This window comes from Geotrypetes seraphini, chromosome 3, assembly GCF_902459505.1.
Source record: "Geotrypetes seraphini chromosome 3, aGeoSer1.1, whole genome shotgun sequence".
NCBI lineage: Eukaryota > Metazoa > Chordata > Amphibia > Gymnophiona > Dermophiidae > Geotrypetes > Geotrypetes seraphini.
Genome location: NC_047086.1, coordinates 318,418,808 through 318,439,017, shown reverse-complemented (window position 1 = coordinate 318,439,017; position 20,210 = coordinate 318,418,808). Strand labels below are relative to the sequence as shown.

The window sequence follows — 20,210 nt, the reverse complement described above, 5'->3', positions numbered from 1 at the left end:
GCAGAATTTATTGTGACAAATATAAATTTATAAAAAGCTTTTTCCCAAACAAGGGACCCGACAACGGTCCGTGTTTCGGACAAACCTTCGTCAGGGGTCCAATATGCAAAAAGGTTTGAAAAATATGCCACTTTTGTGAGACGCTTTACAGGAGTTGGCGATTCTCGGCACATTGGACCTTTTGGCTTATGATTTTTTATTCCATATTTTTTGTGGCATATTTTTCAAACCTTTTTGCATATTGGACCCCTGACGAAGGTTTGTCCGAAACACGGACCGTGTCGGGTCCCTTGTTTGGGAAAAAGATTCTTATAAATTTATATTTGTCACAATAAATTCTGCCTGCATCTTGTACACATCTGCAGTTGGTTTTTGTTTGTTTCTAGTTGGTTTTTCTGCAGATAAGGTTGGACCTCTCCTTCCTTTTTTGTTGCTCTATACTGTGTGAGGTCTGTCTGTGTTTTGTGGTTTTCTGTTTGCATTAACTATGCAGGATGGATCTGTGCTCTGTAATCTGACTTCTTTAGTTTTCCAGTAGGGTTATTGATGTTCTAATATCCATTGCAGTGTTTGGTGCTCTATTTTCCTAGGTAGTTCTTGTTACATGACTTGTGGATGTTACTGCTATTATGGTATGGTAGAATTGCTCTTCAGATCTTGGGTGACATTTGTAGTGTTCTGTATTACTTCACATTATGCCTATTATTGGATTTTGGATTCAAATTTAGATTATACCGTAACTTTCTCAGTAATAGCTTAAGGCAAGTTTCATACAGTACAGTAGATATTTTTATCATCCTGGAGAGCTTACAATTTTAAGTATTGTACTGATTTAATGGATGGTTAAGTGACTTGTCCAAGGTTTCAAGGAGCATAAAATCATCTTTCTGCAGGGAGATGCAAGGAAAAAAATGAAGACTGCAGGGATGGTGAGGGGATAAGAATGAAAAATGTGGAGTCAAGTGAGTGGACGGGGATTTTCTTTGTCCCTGCATCACTCTCTAGACTCCAGTAAAATGTGTCCTAGTGGAGCTGTGATAAACTCAGGATATTAGGAAAGCATCCTTGACCTGAGCCCCAAATAGCTTCTAACCATTGTTTTTATTAGATTTATTATCTGGGTTTTTCTTAATTTTTATGCCAAAAAAAAATAAAAAATGTTGGTTTAAATACATTGAATTTTGGGGAGGGATGGCATTAGAGTCCCATGGTTTTGAGTGTGATTTACTGCATGATATGCTCTGTTCCTTTTTTTTTTTTTTTTTTTCAAAAAGCTTTTGAGAGTTGAAATAATTTGGGGTACACTGAACCAGGGGTCCTTTTTATTAAGGCGTGCTAACCGATTTAGCGTGTGCTAAATGCTAAGGCATCCATTATAGTCTATGGGCGCCTTAGCATTTAGTGTGCTCTAATCTTTAGCACGCGTTAAACTGGTTAGCGCGCCTTTAATAAAAGGACCCCTTAAATGTGTGAAGAGAAAATTTTGTGAAAGAGCAAAATTGTTGCATGCATGAACTGCAACCAATAAAAACTGTGGTTTGAACAGACTTTGGGGTCCTTTTATCAAGCCGCGGTAGGGGTTTAACACGCGTAATACTGCCAGATGCGCTAGCCGCTAGCACCTGCATTGAGCAGGTGTTAGTTTTTTAGCCGGCTGCAGGGGTTAGCGCGTGATGAAATGTTCGACGCACTAACCCCGCTAGCGTGGCTTGATAAAAGAACCCCTTTATTATAGATCTTGAGGTTCTGAAATTAAAATAATGAAACTTTATAACTGCTGAAGGAGAAGAGAGGTGAGCTCAGAAGCTGCAACAATTTGATTAATATATTGGGTTGTGTTTTTTGTGTGTTTTTTTCCAGTTCTTCTTACCTCTATGATCATTGTGAGAGACATAGTATTAATTGGTGCTGTGTTTTATGTACGGTACAAAACTCTTCCACCACCAGTAAGTGAAAGATGCTGTCTATATACCCTATACATTGTTTAAGGTTAAGTTGTTTTTATGTAGAATTTTGATAAAGGTTTTTGCAGTATAATTAGGAAATTTATTTTGTTTTTGTAGAAGTGCTTAGAGAGAATAACAAAACATGATTTTTCTGTTAGTATTTACAACAGTAAATCCAAAATCATGGAAATTTAGAATGTAGAAGGCTTCAATGAGGTCATTCAGCTGAGCTAATACCAGATTAACTTAAATGTACCGGTAGGCCTTGCAGTGCACTTTGTAGTGTGGTTAAGGGAAAATAAATATACATGGACTGCATGTCTTCACAACACTGGATTCAGTAATTGCCAGAAGCCCCTTTTGCAGCAATAACCGCCTCTGTTAGTTTAGGATTACTGTCTACAAATTGTGCTTGCTTGAATGGTACAGTTTATGGCAGAAATAGCTAAAGCTTTTTCAAGTGGCTGGAAGTTCTTTATGGATTGCAGTCTTCAAGTTATGCCACAGATTTTCTTTTGTTGGATTCAGGTCTTGGCTTGACTTGGGGCACCCAGATGTTCACTGTTCTTGCTAAGCTACTTGATTGATGCATTTGATTTTGCTTTGAATCACTGTCCTCCTGCTGAAAGGGGAATCTTTTCCCCATTCCCAGGTCTATAACAAGCTGGAATAGATGTTCTCCAGGCACTTTGCACCATCTATCTTTCCCTGGATCTTTGGATGCCTTCCTGTCCCTGCTAGGGCTGATGTTTCCATTAGGCAAACTAGGCAGGAAGCACTTCAATCACCCGAAGTAATCGTTCAACTCTGTAACTCTTCTGGAAATGTCCAGATAACCTCTTATGTAATCCACCTTGAACCGCAAGGTAATTACATTACATTAGAGATTTCTATTCCACCATTACCTTGCGGTTCAAGGCGGATTACATAAGAGGTTATCTGGACATTTCCAGAAGATGGCGGAATAAAAGTCACTAATGTAATGTAAAAAATAGAAAAAAAATAGCCATGAGCCTATGCAGGTATTAAATTCCCTTCTGTCAGCTGCTCATGGAACTGTGGAAAAATGCAGGCGCAAGCTGGCAACTAAACAAGGAAGCTTGCAGGCCTGCTGCCTCTCTGCCCACTCTGATGTATACTGCTTGTTATGAGGTGGGTGGGTGTGCAGTATACATGTTCCGAAGCCCTGCACTTCCTTGTTAGCTTCTTGTTTATTCCCTGCACTTCCCTTGTTAGCTTCTTGTTTGTTCAACCTGCCATATTAGTGAAACAGCACCAACGGATAGGGGAGGAGAAAACAGAGCTGCTGGACCACCATGTAGGGGAGACACAGTATGCTGGGCTATGCTAGACTGCCAGGGGGAAGAGAATGAAAAGAGGGGAATTTCTGATTCATGGGAAGGTCAAAGGGAGGGGCAGGAAGATGTTGGACTATTTGGAAGGGGAAGAGAGGGAGTGATACTGGATTGCAGGGGAGGAGGGTTGCTGGAGTCACATGACTATAGGTTCAGCAAGGGTGACTAATATCCTTCCACTAACCTTGATCCCTGCTGCTGGAAAGCATGCCACAACACAACGACATAACTATATCCGCTATATGTATTCTACATCAGTGTTCTTCAACCATCGGTCCATGGACCAGTGCCGGTCCACAGAAATTTCCTGCCAGTCCACAGGGCCAGCACGTTCATCAGGCCCAAAACAGTGTTCTTCAACCGCCGGTCCACGGTGCGATTGATGCGGCGTTATCTTTGAGTCAGTTCCCTCTTCTTAACTGATTCAGTGCAGAAAGCCACCAGCAGTGACTCCTACGGGCATCCTGCACCTGAACTGGAAGCCTTCTCTCTGACGTTGTAATGCCTTGGACTTGACTACTAAACCTCTAATTGTAAGCTTTTTTTTCTCAAATGTAGAAAATAACCCTAAAGAGTTTATGGGTGCTGCTCAAGAGACTTTGACGCTTCTAAGCCTGTTGCATTGATATTGGAGGCATCAATCCCTGTGGCTCCCTTAGCTGCATCAGACACAGGGGATGCACCAGCACTGGGAGGTCTCCACCTGCCTTGATATTGGAAGTTGATAGCCCTTGTCCTGGAAGAATAGCCTCAAAACCCAACACCAAGGACATTGTCCTCATCAGCACCAAGGGATCTCGATATAGGGCATAGATCAGAGGCAAAGAATCATCAGCATTGTACCTCCTCAAAGCATGGTGCCAGGAGTTCAAGTACCTGTGTGACTGGGATCTGAGAAGTATTGATGCCAAGAGGACCACCTCCCTCCTTGGAGTAGGTACTGACACAACAGCCTTTCCAGAACTGGGACCAGATCTCCGATTTAGTCCTTTCATCTTCTCAGGCTATCATCAGAACACCTGCTCTTAAGGAATAGTTCTGAGCCATGCTGCAGGACGAGCTTGAGTGGATATTTGGTCATTGTGATACTGATGCATTGAAGACTTTGGTGTCAGCTATGGTGCCACCCCAGCTGATCCTTGAGGCCCATTCCTTGTCTGTTCATCATTCACTGGTGTTCCTCTGGGCACTGGAGCTGGTGTCAGCCAAAGCAGTGCTTCTTTCCAGTCCTTTAGGAGAGGAAGTCCCCTCGGAGTCCAGGAGAAGGCTGATGCTCCTGCTTAGTGTCTGACCCATGAATCCAGTGGCCCAGGGCGGGCGTAGACTTGACCATCTTATGAGGAGTATTTGCTGAGTTTAATATGGACCACTCTTGGGTGTCTGAAGTAGAATCAAAGGACCTCTTGGACAAAGGATCTCTTGGTCTGCCCTCAGACCCCTCCCCACATCAGGAAAGGAGGAAATCTCCCTCGGAGGAGCTCTCCTTTGTCAACTTTTTGAGAGAGATAGTTGAGTCTCCCATTTAATGCCCAGGTCCAAGGTGTTTGATGTCCTTGACTATGTCACTGTAAAAGTGATCATCCTGGACAGCATACCTTTAGGAAGGAGGCTGAATTTTTCAAACAAGGCTCCTTGTAACTTCAGACTGATGGGTTCTCAAAATAGTTTGGGGGCAAGGGGGAGACCCATTCCTTGGTGAGATCTCCCTCCAAATTGTCCACCAAAGAGCATCAAGATTCAGCTGTTGGCACCAGCATGTGCTTGCAAAGGCACTCTCTTCCGTTCTACAGGCCTATACAGTCGAGCCCATGCCACCTGAGAATGAAGGGAATTAATTTTTTTTCCAAGTATTTAATTGTGCCAGAAAAAAGGGAGGTGATTTTTCATCTCATTTTAGACCAAGGGTAGGCAATTCCGTCCTCGAGAGCCGCAGCCAGGTCAGGTTTTCAGAATATCCACAATGAATATGTATGAGATAGATTTGCATGCACTGCCTCCTTGAGATGAAAGTCTATCTCATGCATATTCATTGTGGATATCCAGAAAACCTGACCTGGCTGCGGCTTTTGAGGACTGGAATTGCCTACCCCTGCTCTAGACAAAGGGCCCTGAACAAATATCTGATCAAAGAAAAATTCAGGATAGTTTGTCTGGATTCCCTGTATAGTGTTCGCGCTGCTGTTGGGGGGGGAGGGGGGTTGGAACCCTCCATTATAGAGAAAACTGAACTTTCGCTATGGTGATCCAGGAAGCGACCACGGACTGCGTGCAGAAGGAGGAGGACCCAGAACTGTGGACAGAGGTCTCTGTGCAGACCGAGACCATCCCCCAGCGCTACACTACAGTCTCTACACAGACAGAGGAGGCAGCGCAGCTGGATGGAGATCTCATGCAGGAACTAAGGAGCCTCAGGGAGGAGGTGATACGCCTGAGAAGCATCCGAGAGGACGAGGCCTACATCGACTGAGTCGTCCAGGAGCTGTCCCAAATCACCGAGCAGGCCCATGACAAGTCCATCCTCAAGACGCCCAAATCATCAGCTTTGAAAACCAACAATTGGGATACAGGAAATGGCTAGCGGCACTGACTCCTGGCAGCTGGTGACCTCCTCCACGGCCAAACATAGGAGACCCCCCCCCCCCTTTTTTCAATCTCTTCATCTTCTCCTTCTTCTTACAAACAGGGCAGCTATACATCAACCCCTCAACTCACCCTGAGGAACAGATTCCAGATTCTTCAGGAAGGAACTGCCGATGAGGAACAGGAGCAGGCCCAACACACAGCTCCATCTCCAGGGACAACTGACCGGCTCCCCCCAAAGAAGCGCAGAGTAATAGTCATCAGAGATTTCATGCTGAGGGGCATCGAGGGACCAATTTGCAGACCGGATATTCAATCTATGGAGGTCTGCTGTCTGCCTGGAGCCAGGATACGAGATGTCACCGCCAGTCTGGATAGACTACTCACGCCCCGAGACCACTTTCCTATGCTTCTTATCCACATAGGAACCAACGACACTGCCAGGAACACACCGGAGACCATCACCAGAGACGTTGGAGCACTGGGTGAGAGGCTGAAGCGGACAGGAGCGCAGGTGGTTTTCTCATCGATCCTCCCAGTTAGAGGCAAGGGAAGAGCCAGAGATGAACGTATCCTGAGGACGAACGAGTGGCTACAGGGATGGTGCTGGGATATGAACTTCGGATTCCTAAACCATGGGGAAGCGTTACAAGGACTTCAGGGACCAGACAGACTCCATCTGACCAGTAGGGGTAAGAACGTCTTCGGACACCGACTAGCCCGCCTGCTTCACAGGGCTTTAAACTGGGTAAGTCGGGGGAGGGTACCCATTCACATATTAGTGCAGAAAGGAATTATCCTGATGAGGTGAGTCAAAACTCCGCTTCCATGTCCAAGGTAAGTACCCACATTGCAAACAGTTCTTTAGGAGTCACACCGACTCGGGTAGGATACACCTCACAGGGACTTAGCAAACACAAGATATGGAGGGCCATGTATGTCAATGCACACAGTTTAGGTAACAAAATTCTAGAATTGGAGGCTGAAATAAGGAATGCTGACCTAGATGTGGTGGCAATATCTGAAACTTGGTTCACGGACTCACATGGGTGGGATATGGCTATACCGGGCTACAATCTACTTTGTCAGGACAGAGAGGGCAGGTTAGGGGGGGGGGGTAGCTCTATACATTAAAGAGGACATCAAAACCACCAGGATCACAGATGTCAAGTACACCGGGGAGTCCCTCTGGGTAAACCTGGCAAGAGGCAGAGAAAAATACCTGTATCTAGGTGTAGTATACAGACCCCCAAGACAACTGGAAGACATGGACGCAGAATTAATTGAAGACATAGAGAATATCAGTCTACGAGGAGAAGCTGTACTGCTAGGGGACTTCAATATGCCTGATGCAGACTGGAACTCATTTTCAGCGACAACCAGCGGTAGCAGGAGGCCCTTAACCTCCATAAAGGGAGCACGTCTCAAACAAATGGTAATGGAGCCCACTAGGGCCCAGGCGATCCTCGACCTGGTACTCACCAACGGGCAAAGCGTCTCAGAGGTCTCAGTAGGAGATACGCTAGCCTCCAGCGACCACAACATAGTATGGTTCAACCTTGGGAAAGGCTTCCCTAGATCAAACACGAAAACAAAGGTACTCAATTTCCGGGGCACAGACTTCCCACGCATGGGAGATTTCGTCCATCGGACGCTGCAGGACCAAGCGGAGACCGATGATGTAGAAGCTAAGTGGTTAACACTGAAATCAACCATACATGAAGCAACTCGCCGCTTCATAAAATCAGTAAATAAACGACCAAGAAACAATAAACCCCAATGGTTCACCGCGGAGATCTCGCACCTCATTAAGGAGAAGAAAAAAGCGTTTCTCTCCTACAAGCGCACGGAGAAAAGAGAGGCAAAGGTAGGACCAGGTCTACAGCGGTCAAAATGGCAGTTAGGTAGGCAAAACTTCGAGTGGAAGAAATTCTGGCAAAAAACATTAAAAAGGGGGACAAATCCTTCTTCAGGTATATTAGTGACAGAAAAAGGAACACAGGCGGGATAGTACGCCTTAGAAGACTGGACGGAAATTAGGTGGAAGCAGATTCCGATAAAGCCGAACTACTGAATGAATACTTCTGCTCAGTTTTCACCTGTGAGGCACCGGGACATGTCCGCAGTTGAAGGCAACACAAAGCACAGAAGAACCATTTCAGAATTTTGCGTTCACACCAGGTGAAGTTTACAGTGAACTGGCAAGACTCAAGGTGAACAAAGCCATGGGACCAGACAATTTGCACCCAAGAGTGCTCAGAGAATTGAGCGATGTCCTGGTGAAACCGTTGGCTGAGCTATTCAATCTCTCCCTTAATAAGGGGAAAGTTCCCCTGGACTGGAAATTAGCTAATGTCGTTCCTCTGCATAAAAAGGGTTGCAGGGCAGAGGCTGCGAATTATAGACCGGTGAGTCTCATATCAATAGTGTGCAAACTCATGGACACACTAATTAAAAGCAAATTGGACACGATCTTGAATGAAGGGAATCTTTGGGATCCCAGTCAGCATGGATTCACCAAGGTTAGGTCCTGCCAATCCAATCTCATCAGCTTCTTTGACTGGGTAACAAGAAAGTTGGACTTGGGAGAGTCTTTGGACGTCGTGTACCTGGACTTCAGTAAAGCTTTTGACAGTGTCCCACACCGCAGGCTGCTAAGCAAGATGGAATCGATGGGGTTAGGAGAGACATTAACTGCATGGGTCAATGATTGGCTGAGTGGCAGACTTCAGAGGGTGATGGTTAATGGTACCCTCTCTAAAACATCGTAGGTGACCAGTGGAGGGCCGCAGGGCTCGGTCCTGGGTCCACTCCTTTTCAACATATTCATAGGGGATCTGACTCAAGGGCTTCAAGGTAAAATAACACTATTCGCCAATGACGCCAAACTATGTAATATAGTAAGTGAATGCAGTTTACAGAATTATATGGCGCAGGACCTGCTTACATTGGAAAGTTGGTCCTCAACCTGGCAGCTAGGCTTCAATGCTAAGAAATGTAAGGTCATGCACCTCGGAAGCGGAAATCCATATAGGACGTACTTCTTGAACGGAGAAACTTTAACTAGGACTTCAGCAGAACGAGATTTAGGAGTAATCATCAGTGCAGACATGAAAACTGCCAATCAAGTGGAGAAGGCTTCATCTAAGGCAAGGCAGATATTGGGTTGTATCAATAGAAGTTTCGTCAGCCGAAAGCCTGAAGTCATAATGCCGTTGTACAGGGCCATGGTGAGACCTCATCTGGAGTACTGTGTGCAATTCTGGAGGCCACATTACAGTAAAGATGTGCGCAGAATTGAATCGGTTCAGCGGACGGCCACCAGGATGATCTCGGGGCTCAAGGGTCTCTCGTATGAAGAGAGACTGAACAAATTGTAGCTCTACACTCTCGAGGAACGTAGGGAGAAAGGAGACATGATCGAAACATTTAAGTATCTCACGGGACGTGTCGAAGTGGAAGATGATATTTTCTTTCTCAAGGGACCCTCGGCCACAAGAGGGCACCTGCTCAAACTCAGGGGCGGAAAATTTCATGGCGACGCCAGAAAGTATTTCTTCACAGAGAGAGTGGTTGATCATTGGAACAAGCTTCCAATGCAGGTGATCGAGGCAGACAGCGTGCCAGACTTTAAGAATAAATGAGATACCCATGTGGGATCCCTACGAGGGTCAAGATAAGAAAATTGGGTCATTAGGGCATAGGCAGGGGGTGAGTAAGCAGAGTGGGCAGACTTGATGGGCTGTAGCCCTTTTCTGCCGTCATCTTCTATGTTTCTATGTTTTCTCTATAATGTGGAGAGTTGCACCCCCCACACCCCCACCAATGGCAGCACGAACATTATGCAGTAAAGTGGGGGGGGTTCCTCCACACACCCCCGTCGGAGCTCTTTAAAACTAAGTTTTTCCACGGCGTGCTTCTTTCTTGCGCCAAATTGTCAGCACTCGATTGTCGACACGCTGGTGTCTGGCCTGCGATTATCCCGTCACCCCAAGTAGGTGTGCCAATAAGTACCAAGATGCTATTATTGAATGCTAGCATAAATCCAAAACAGCATGCCTATATTTAGGTGCTCAAAAATATTTGTAAATAAGACCTAGTGGTCCAAATCCTTAGATGATAATATAAATCAACCCACTAAACTTATATTATCACTCAACAGGGGTTATATTGAACTTTCATTGAAATTGATTTTTCAAATTATTTTCTTCTTTTTAGTCAACAGGGAAAAAGCCTCAGAGTCAGAGCCATGAACCCATATGGGTCACAAAAGTGACATTTCACTCAGCTCACAATGCAGTCATCAGCAAAGACCCTTTAATAATTTGAAAAATCAGAGTTGATTAAGGTTTAATATAACCCCTGTTGAGTGATAACATAAGTATAGTGGGTTGATTTATGATGATATCTTATATTTAGGTGCTACCATTTATGCCAGGTCAATAGCAGGTGTAAATGGATACACCTAAATGCTCCACGCAGTATGCATAATTTAAAGTATTCTACAAGTTTTGTATGTGTACGTTGGAGACACACCTATTCCCCTCCCATGATCTTCCCATGCTTATACCCCCTTGCACTTACTTGCTACTTTATAGAAAAGTACATAGTGAACTCATACACAAAAATGTCAATTTTGGCTCTTATGAGTAATTGGAGCATTAGTGTAGGTCCTGTATTCTTTTTTTGAATATTTCACCCTTTCTACGTATTTTAGTTTAGTTGACATGAAATGTGTGCCTTCCCATTTATGAATTAGATTTAGATTTTATTTCTGAGAAGATTGTTAGCCACGTTTCACAACTGATGCTGACCAAAGTGGCTATGCTGTTTCAGAATACCAAAGGAGCATCTGAAGGAGGGCTGTAACATGGAAAAAGTAACCAATCAATCAGTTGAGAGCATAGGGCTTATAAAATGAAAAAAATAGGGGAATAACCAGAAGAAAGCTATACCTTTATTGCATGATAGCGAAAGTATAATATTAAGAAAAGGTAGTAAGGATAAGACTGAAAGACCTAAACACACAGAAGCAGCCTTGATGTTGACTTAATTTTTTGTTCTTTGTCCACAGAGAACACTTAGTAAATATTTTAACCCCTGTTATGCAACCGCTCAATTAAAACCAACACTCATCAGCAAGGTAAGGGTTAACAGTGTTCTGTATAATAGCATTGCATTGCAAGTTGACAAAGGTCCTGTGATTTTTCTCTCCCTGTGTTTCTGTTGGGTGTTCTGAAATATTGCTGGCAGGTTGTATTGAGCACAGGTCTGTCTGCTCATGCATGCATATAGTTCCTGCTGCAATTCTTCTCCTTGCCATAGAAAGGGCTCTATAATGCTCTCCCCCACCAAATGTTGGTCAGCTGTGTTCTGGTAGTGGAATAGTGAGAGAAGTGATTATGGGGGAAGATGAAGCTTTGGAAGTACAGGTACTTGAGTTGGATTTTCTTCTAGTTTTTGAGGGTTGCGGACTGGGAAGTAGAGATGGCGTAGAGCAGGGATGCCCAAAAGATCAATCACGATCGACCAGTAGATCGTAAAAGCCACGCGAGTCAATCACGGAGCCCATCTCGGGCTCCGTGATAGACTCGCGTTGCCTTCGCGTTCTGTCTGCATCCCGATGCAGAAGCTCCAGGCCGATTAGCCTTCCTCTCCCTGATGTCAATTCTGACATCGGAGAGGAAGTTCCGGGCCAGCCAATCGCTGCCTAGCTGGCCTGGAATTTCCTCTCTGCTGTCAAAATTGACGTTGGGGAGAGGAAGGCTGGTCGGCCCAATGCTTCTGCATTGGGAAACGGGAAGAGCTTGAGGCGGCAGTGGCTTGGGGGCCTGTTTCCCGATGGCGGCAGCAGTGGCTTGGGGGAGGGCATGAAGACAGAAAGAAAGGGGACAGGCAAGGAGGCAGGAAGAAAGAAGGGGGGCAAGGAGACAGGAAGAAAGAAGGGGGGCATGGAGACAGAAAGAAAGGGGAGGGGGCAGGGAGAGAGGAAGAAAGGGGAGGGGGCAGGGAGAGAGGAAAAAGGGGAGGGGGCAGGGAGAGAGAAAGAAAAATTTGGGGAAGGGAATGAGGTTTGGAGGAGAGGAAGCATACAGAAGGCTGAAAGAAGGGAAGAAATATTGGATGCACAGTCAGAAGAAGAAAGTGCAACCAGAGACTCATGAAATCAGCAGACAACAAAGGTAGAAAAATGATTTTATTTTCAATTTAGTGATCAAAATGTGTCTGTTTTGAGAATTTATATCTGCTGTCTATATTTTGCACTATGGCCCCCTTTTACTAAACCACAATAGCGTTTTTTTAGCGCAGGGAGCCTATGAGTGTCGAGAGCAGCGCGGGGCATTCAGTGCAGCTCCCTGCGCTAAAAACTGCTATCGCAGTTTAGTAAAAAGGGAGGGGGGGTATATTTGTCTTTTTGTATAGTTGTTACTGAGGTGACATTGCATAGAGTCATCTGCCTTAACCTCTTTGAAAAAAACCCCGGAATATAAATGATAAAGAACATTTTCTCTGCATACAGTGTGCTTTGTGGTGTGTTTTTTTTTTAAATTTTATTGTTAGCAGATCATTTTGACTTGGTCATTTTAAAAGTAGCTTGCAAGCCGAAAAAGTGTGGGCACCCCTAGCGTAGAGTTAATATATTCCATTTAATAAATGCTTTTTTTTTAACCTTTTGTTCTTCGGATATTTTATTTTGCATTTTATTGATACCAGTTTGTCTTCTCTGCTTGTTTTCTGCTAATTCTCCTTCCAGTGACTGCTGTCCATTTGTCTCTTTTCTTCTTTCTTGTCTTGTTCCATTCCCTCACTACCACTGACTGATATATTGATCTTTTCCTTTTAGCTCTTTCCTTCCTTTTTTCTGCCTCTGTCTACTAAAATTTCACACTTAGGGCTAGATTCACTAAGGACACCGATCGTGTTCCGACCACTTTTATGATCACTTTGTGACCCCCGACCCGATTCACTAACCTTACTCCTGCTTATTCTCTGTGGATGTTATTTTATAGTACCAAATCATTATTAGTCCTTCTAGTGATAACTTTACCATTTCTCTCTCTCCACCTCCCTGTACCCTAAGGTCTGGCATTTCTGTCCCCTCCTTCAGTCTTCCTTAACAAGTGTCTTTCTTCATGGGAGTGGCAAGCAGTGGTTCACTCACAGCTGACGTTGAAGCCTTCCCTTTGTCTCATTCCACCCATGCAGAAACAGGCAGCTGTGCCAGAGGGGATGGGATGCAGTAGAGGGAAGGTGTCTGGGTCAGCCACAGGCAGTATGAATGAATCGCTACCACACCAGTGGAGGGGAGATGGTGGACCACAGGATGGGGGGCTCTCATAGCTGTGAGGTCCAGTTCCCCCCCCTCTTTTTTCATGCTGGTCTTCACAAAGGTGCATTGCTAATAGGTTTCAATCCCCTTCCCTCCTTCTTATGATTTTTTTTTCTCAGTGTAATTAATCTCTTACTATTTCCCACTTATTACCCTTGATTCCAATAAGTCAACATGTTTTGTCACCCCCCTCTTATTTTCTTTTTTTTTTATTCTTAATATTTTATTATTGTAAACTGTTTAGGTATGTTAAATAAACTTGGAAACTAGGTTGGCTTGAATTCAAATTGGGTGGGCCCAGGCCCACCTGTGGCTACGCTATTGACCATAACAAGTCACTATGTATATTCATTAAAGATATTTTGCATAGATAGAATACTGAATATTTGCAGGTTGTGATACTGCCTGGTTCTATCTTATGTTAAAATAACTGAATGTGGATATGATTTTACAGGAGGACAATAAAGTTACTTTGAAAAATAATTGGAAGGGCATTTTCTTTTCTCTCAGTCTTTTTGCTCTTCCTCAAAATTACAGTTGAAATCTTCTTTATACATTATAAGAATTAAAATTGACTTTGTGATATTTTACACATTAATGTGCATCATAGTTCATTGGCTAACTTTGTCCTTTTCATTCCTTTCTTACCAGATGAATACGGCAATTCAGCTTATCTTGGTGGCTGTTTCATTAGCAGCTCCTGTTTTCAATTATGTGGATAGTGTTTATCTCCAGGTATTATGGTAAGTTACACCCCCCTACCATGGTTTAACATTCTTGAGCAATATGCCTGTCTAAAGACCAAAATAACATGAAACAGACCCATTCTATAGTAATATCTCTGTTTAAAGATGAATGCCTATAAGGTAAAATGTCTGCCCTTTTTCCTAATTTAATGCTTTCCCTGTATTAATACAAAGCCTAGCAGAGGTTATAGAATTATATAATTTACCATTGCTCCCTTTTAAGGTGATTTTTGAAATATATATAAATAAGATGTAAATTCTTTAGTTTTAATGATCTGGAAATTGGAACGACGAGTGCGGTAATTAAATTTGCAGATGACACTAAACTGTTCAAAGTTGTTAAAACGCATGCAGATTGTGAAAAATTGCAGGCGGACCTTAGGAAATTGGAAGACTGGGCGTCCAAATGGAAGATGAAATTTAAAGTGGACAAATGCAAAGTGGACAAATGCAAAGTGATGCACATTGGGAAGAACAATCTGAATCACGGTTACCGGATGCTAGAGTCTACCTTGGGGATTAGCATGGATTAGTGTGGATTGGGGATCTGGGTGTCGTCATAGACAATATGATGAAATCTTCTGCCCAATGTGCGGCGGCCAAAAAAGCAAATAGGATGCTAGGAATTATTAAAAAAGGGGGTTCATAGCCAGTGGCGTGCAAGAAAGAAGTACGCTGCGTAAAAACTTATTTTTAAAGAGCTCTGACAGGGGGTGTTGGGGGGAACCCCCCTACTTTAATGCATAGTGTTTGTGCTGCTATTGGGGGGGGGGGTTTGGAACCCTCCATTATAGAGAAAACGGAACTTTTTCCGATTTTTTTCGGGAAAAGTTCCGTTTTCTCTATAATGTTCCCACCCCCACACCCCCTGTTGGAGCTCTTTAAAAATAAGTTTTTCCGCAGCGTACTTCTTTCTTGCACGCCACTGGCTATGAACCCCCTTTTTTAATAATTCCTAGCATCCTATTTGCTTTTTTGGCCGCATTCAATTCTGGTCTCCTTATCTCAAGAAAGATATAGTGGCGCTAGAAAAGGTTCAAAGAAGAGCGACCAAGATGGTAAAGTGGATGGAACTCCTCTTATATGAGGAAAGACTAAAATGGCTAGGCTCTTCAGTTTGGAAAAGAGACAGCTGAGGGGAGATATGATTGAAGTCTGCAAAATCCTGAGTGGAGTATAACAGGTACAAGTGGATTGATTTTTCACTCCATCAAAAATTACAAAGAGTAGGGGACACTCGATGAAGTTACAGGGAAATACTTTTAAAACCAATTGGAGGAAATTTTTTTTCACTCGGAGAATAGTTAAGCTCTGGAAAGCATTGCCAGGGGATGTGGTAAGAGCGGATAGCGTCGTTGGCTTTAAGAAAGATTTGGACAAGTTACTGGAGGAATAGCCCATAGTCTGTTCTTGAGAAAGAGACACAGGGGAAGCCACTGCTTGCCCTGGATTGGTAGCATGGAATATTGCTACACCTTAGGTTTTGGCCAGGTACTAGTGACCTGGATTGGCCACTGTGCGAACGGGCTACTGGGCTTGATGGACCATTGGTCTGACCCAGTAAGGCTATTCTTATATTCTTAAAGTACTTACAATTATTGGTGACTCTAAAACAATTATCTTAGTTTTCACATTTTAAACAAATAGAGAAAGCAGGTAGAAGCTTGGCTTTGGGACTGTTTTCCAGTTACATTTATATAAAAAGGGTTTTTTTTGTAAGGGTTGAGGTTGGTGGATATAGATAATAAAGGAAATGTAAGTGCTGGTAAGTAGACTTTCAGTTTGGTTGTATGTAAGGAGGAAAGTATAGGGCATGGAGAAACCCCAGCTAGTCAGGTTTTCATGATATTCACAATGAATATGCATATTGATTTGCATACCCTTCGTCCTTGGTATTCAAATCAGTCTCATATATATGGGTGGTATATATCCTGAATGGTTGGCGTTCCTCCAGGACAAGTTTAAGAACCTCTGGTTTGAGGAGTTGGGGGTAGATATTAGAGCATGTGTTTGGGTATTGGTGTGTGGCTGTGGGTATATGCAGGAGTGTGTGTACAGATGTAAGTATGTGGATTTGGGAGGAGGCTATCAGAAGCTGGGTATACAGATGTGTGTGAATGGTAGTGGTCTGTATGTATGGTGAATGGTGGATGTCTGCATGTATGTGTTAATGTACAGCGCTGCATGCTTCTGGTAGCACTATAGAAATTAGTAGTAGTAGCAGCATGTGAAGGGAAGTGGAGCATGTATAGATGTCTCTTTGGAGATAGCTTTGATTGCAATCTGTTGTCAGCTGCTTTGTAATTTTCCCTGCCTTCATATACCTGTTTCTTTCTGCTTCATTGGGCCTGCAGCTCAATTGGAGCCCAAGCTAGCATCTTGGCACCATTCACAGCTATTCCCCCCCCCCTTTTTTTTTTTTTCCCAAGCTCCTTATTATACTTAGTCTGGTCATTGCAACAACAGTTTGGCTGGGTAGCATTCACTGTAGCTTTTTCATGCTGAGCTGTAAAATAAAAGCCCCAGCATGAGGTGGTACTTCCCGCCTAGGTCAGACCACATTGGATGTTTTGACAAAATATGATGCTAAGAGGGTATATATGATAGAAAATAAAAGACACAGTGTAGCCACCTCTCTCGCTACAGATTGAATTACAAAGTTCTGTCTAATTATAGTCAAACCTTGGTTTGCGAGTAACGCAGTTTTCGAGTGTTTTGCAAGACAGTCCAGCAAATTTTAACTCGCAAAACGAGCGTTGTCTCGATAAACGAGCACACATTACATATAAGCACACACAACATCGATGAACGTTGTGTGCCGCTCAACATTGTGCGTGCTTATACGTAACGTGCGTACATGATCGTTTAATATAGCAGCCCGCACTTCAAACGCCTGGAGCGGCCGACTTACTTCAGGAGCCGAGAGCCCAGTAGCGAGACCTGAGCCTGTATTCTTCAGCTGGCAGCCAGGAACCTGTTTCGGCCCGCCTGGGCTGCGCTGAAGTCACCTTGCTGTCCGGGACCGGCTACATGGGCTCTGGGTTCTCCAAAGTGGTGTGGAAAGGGAGGCTGGCAGACAGCAGAGGCATCGCCCTGAAGCGCATCCATCGGGAGGGCAGTGACATGCAGCGCTGCCTAAAGCTGTATGGGGACCCCGAGGGTTGCTTGCGCCTGGTCACCTACAAACTGCTGAAGGAAGTCACCCTGCTGAAGAGGCTGCAGCACCCTGACATCATCCAGGCAGGTACCCACCCCTGGGTCACCCCTCGCCCCTTCCTCCCAGTTCCTTATAGCACCTTTTAGCAAACCTTTTGGGTTGTGGAATGAATTGTCGAGTTTCCATTATTTCCTATGGGGAAATTTGCTTTGTTATACGAGTGCTTTGGATTACAAGCATGCTTCTGGAACGAATTATGCTCGTAAACTAAGGTACCACTGTACTTTTTTTTTTTGCTTTTGGCTGAGTATGTTGAACTTTGCAGTGTCAATATAGGGCTGGAGCTCTAGCTGTGGAAGTTATTGCTTGTTTGCTTGGATTGTTATCAGATGAGGGGCTGTTTTGTGCATGTATTCTTTATTTTCTGTCCTAATTTTTAATGGAGTTTATTTTATTAGTTTATTGTAAACCTCTTTGTTCTGTTTTAGCTCATTTGGGTTATAGCAAATATAAAACTATGAACTAGAATAACTGCAAGAATCTAAAAACACCATGGATCATCGAATAGATACATCGTCCATCTGAATACAGTGTTAGCATTACAGCCTTGCTCTTCTCTTTGTGTTTAAAGTAATGAAATTGATTTATAATTGGCAAAACAAGATTTACTTATAAATATTGGGAAACTTTCTTATTTGTAGTTATTTTTAGTCTTTCAGGATTGAGTAGACAATTATTAATAATCCTCTTCCCCCCCCCCCCCTTCTTTCCCTAAACATGTTCAGAGGACAGGCCTTCAGGCATACAAGTCGCTGTGGTCTTATGTTGGTAGAATTTCCTCTGCCCTTCCCCACCCCCCTAAAAAAATTGTAGGTCATCTAGCTTGAAAATTACATCCTTCAGCTGCTGAAGAGAGAGATTCCTTTTGTGCTAAGCAGTAGAGGGTCTTGTCTTGTCTCTTGGGGTTTGAATAAATGTTAGACTGTTACCAAAATGCATGAGCTCAACAACCAATGATTGCTAGTGTTTTGTTTTGCCAGTTTCCTTTCTTATTTTGCAGTAATTAATATCTAGACAGACAGGCATCACCTTATGAATGTTAAGAGCTGGGTTTGTTTGTTTTTGGTCTGGACATCATTAGAATTGATTTCTTTATCCCTGCAGGTACATTACAGCTTGTACAACAGCAGCATCTGGATACAGTTATTATCATTATGGACAGAAAACTGTGAAAGTTTTAAAAAAGTAGACTGGACCAAATTATCACATAGAGTGCAATAGTGAAGCACTTTGGCTTTGTACCAAGCTGCTTTGCAGAGAGATGGAATGAAGGGATGCCTACTTCCACAACCATGGTGCAGTTATTGGAAGTCAACCATGTTGTCGCAATTGAACTGAATGTAGATAATTAAAATTTTTAACGTATTTTTGTATTTGTTTCAATAAACAATGGGATTTTAATTACCATGTTTTTAATTATTGGCTAACAAAATTATCACTTTCAGTGATAGTGCTTTATACATTTGCAGTAGATTTTGATGATGGCAAATAAAATACACATTTTCCTGTGTGAACATGAATGCATTGAGCCATAAGCAAAAATTTTAATTGCAAATCTTTTTGGGTGAGTTTGATGTTTGGCACGGGGGTGGGGAAGAACTTTTAATATCCATTCTTGGAGGAAAAGTCCATAGTCTGTTAAGACATGGGGGTAGCCTCTGCTTGCCCTGGATCAGTAGCATGGAATATTGCTACTCCTTGGGTTTTGGCCAGGTACTAGTGACCTGGATTGGCCACCGTGAGAATGAGCTACTGTGCTTGATAGACCATTGATCTGACCCAGAACAGCTATTCTCATGTTCTTATAAATAAATCCTTATGGGGGATAATTTTAACTTGTGAAAACAAAAAAAAAATGTACTCCTGTATTAGAGGTTCCAAATTGTATTCAATAATCTTCCAAATGGGTTTGTAAGAGATTCAGTTTTTCATGCTAGGCTTTCTTTATGTCTTCCATTTTGGATCATCTTTATTAAATAAACACAGTGCTCTAATTTTATTGACTATATAGTAAAAATAGATGCCATCTCATTCCCATTCTAGTTCTTTGATCAAATGACAAAAAAATTGGATCACAGGAGGCCATTAAATGCAAGGCCTTAGATACAGTTCTGCAAAGGCATCTTATAACTAACTGAGCACGCTTGGAACTGTTAGAACTGGCTGAGTGAGAGGTAACAAAGTGTGATGGTAAACAGAGATCACTCTGAGAATATGGTTGTTACCATTGCATACTGCGGGGATTGGCCTTTTCTGGTTCTTCCAAAGCTTCTGTTAAGTGATATTGTCGAAGAGCAGTCGAGGAAAGGGCGTTTTGGATTGTATTCATGTCTAACCCAATGACTGGTGCTGCTCTCCTCCACTTTATCACCCCCCACCCAATGACCAGTGCTTTTGTCCTCTCTTTCCAATAACCAGCACTACTCTCATCCATTCCCCCAGCCCCCACCGATGACTGGCACTGCTGCCTTCCACTCTGCTCTACTACCCCTCTCCGATGACTATCCCTACTATCCTCAACCCCCCCCCCCCCCCCGTCCCAGTATTTCCATTACTGTTCTGGTGTTTTTTGTATTTTGCTTAAGTGAGAGAGTGTAAATGCAAGGGGCTATTCACATGAAATGGGGCATAGGCAGAGTCCATCTGGGGCAGCCTCCTTGGAGCGGCTGGGGCACGGGCAGTGTGTCTGGGAGGAAATGCATGGATGGGAGAACATCGCAGGGGAGGAGACATAGGCATCCTGGGACTGTCGGCCAAGTCTCTTCCCTGAAGAAGCCCTTTCTGGAAACGTCAATCGCTCCTCCTAAACTTACTTGCTCCACTTCATCACTGACGCTGAAACCGTGGATTGAAGACAAAGTTTTATTTTATTTTTCTGTCCAGCTTATGATTTATCTTTAATCTTATCTATTGTTTTGCCTTTTGTCTTTGTTTTGTTCTATTTCTATCATTTAAATTTCTCCAGAATTCTACTGTTCAACGGCTCCCCCTTCTGCTTCTATTCCTTTCTCTCCTCTCTTCTACCTTCCAAAGTAT

At 43.4% G+C, this 20,210-nt stretch overlaps 1 protein-coding gene across 1 annotated transcript in view; it reads left to right on the top strand.

The window, feature by feature from the left end:
• Positions 1 to 18,578, top strand: part of CRLS1 (cardiolipin synthase 1) — a 47,242-nt gene extending 28,664 nt beyond the window's left edge. The window contains exons 4-7 of the mRNA XM_033937252.1: positions 1,861 to 1,946; positions 10,956 to 11,024; positions 13,863 to 13,954; positions 18,279 to 18,578. Coding sequence (XP_033793143.1) covers positions 1,861 to 1,946; positions 10,956 to 11,024; positions 13,863 to 13,954; positions 18,279 to 18,363 — 332 coding nt within the window. The 3' untranslated portion in view covers positions 18,364 to 18,578. The remainder of the gene's footprint in view (positions 1 to 1,860; positions 1,947 to 10,955; positions 11,025 to 13,862; positions 13,955 to 18,278) is intronic.
• The last annotated feature ends 1,632 nt before the right edge of the window (positions 18,579 to 20,210 follow it).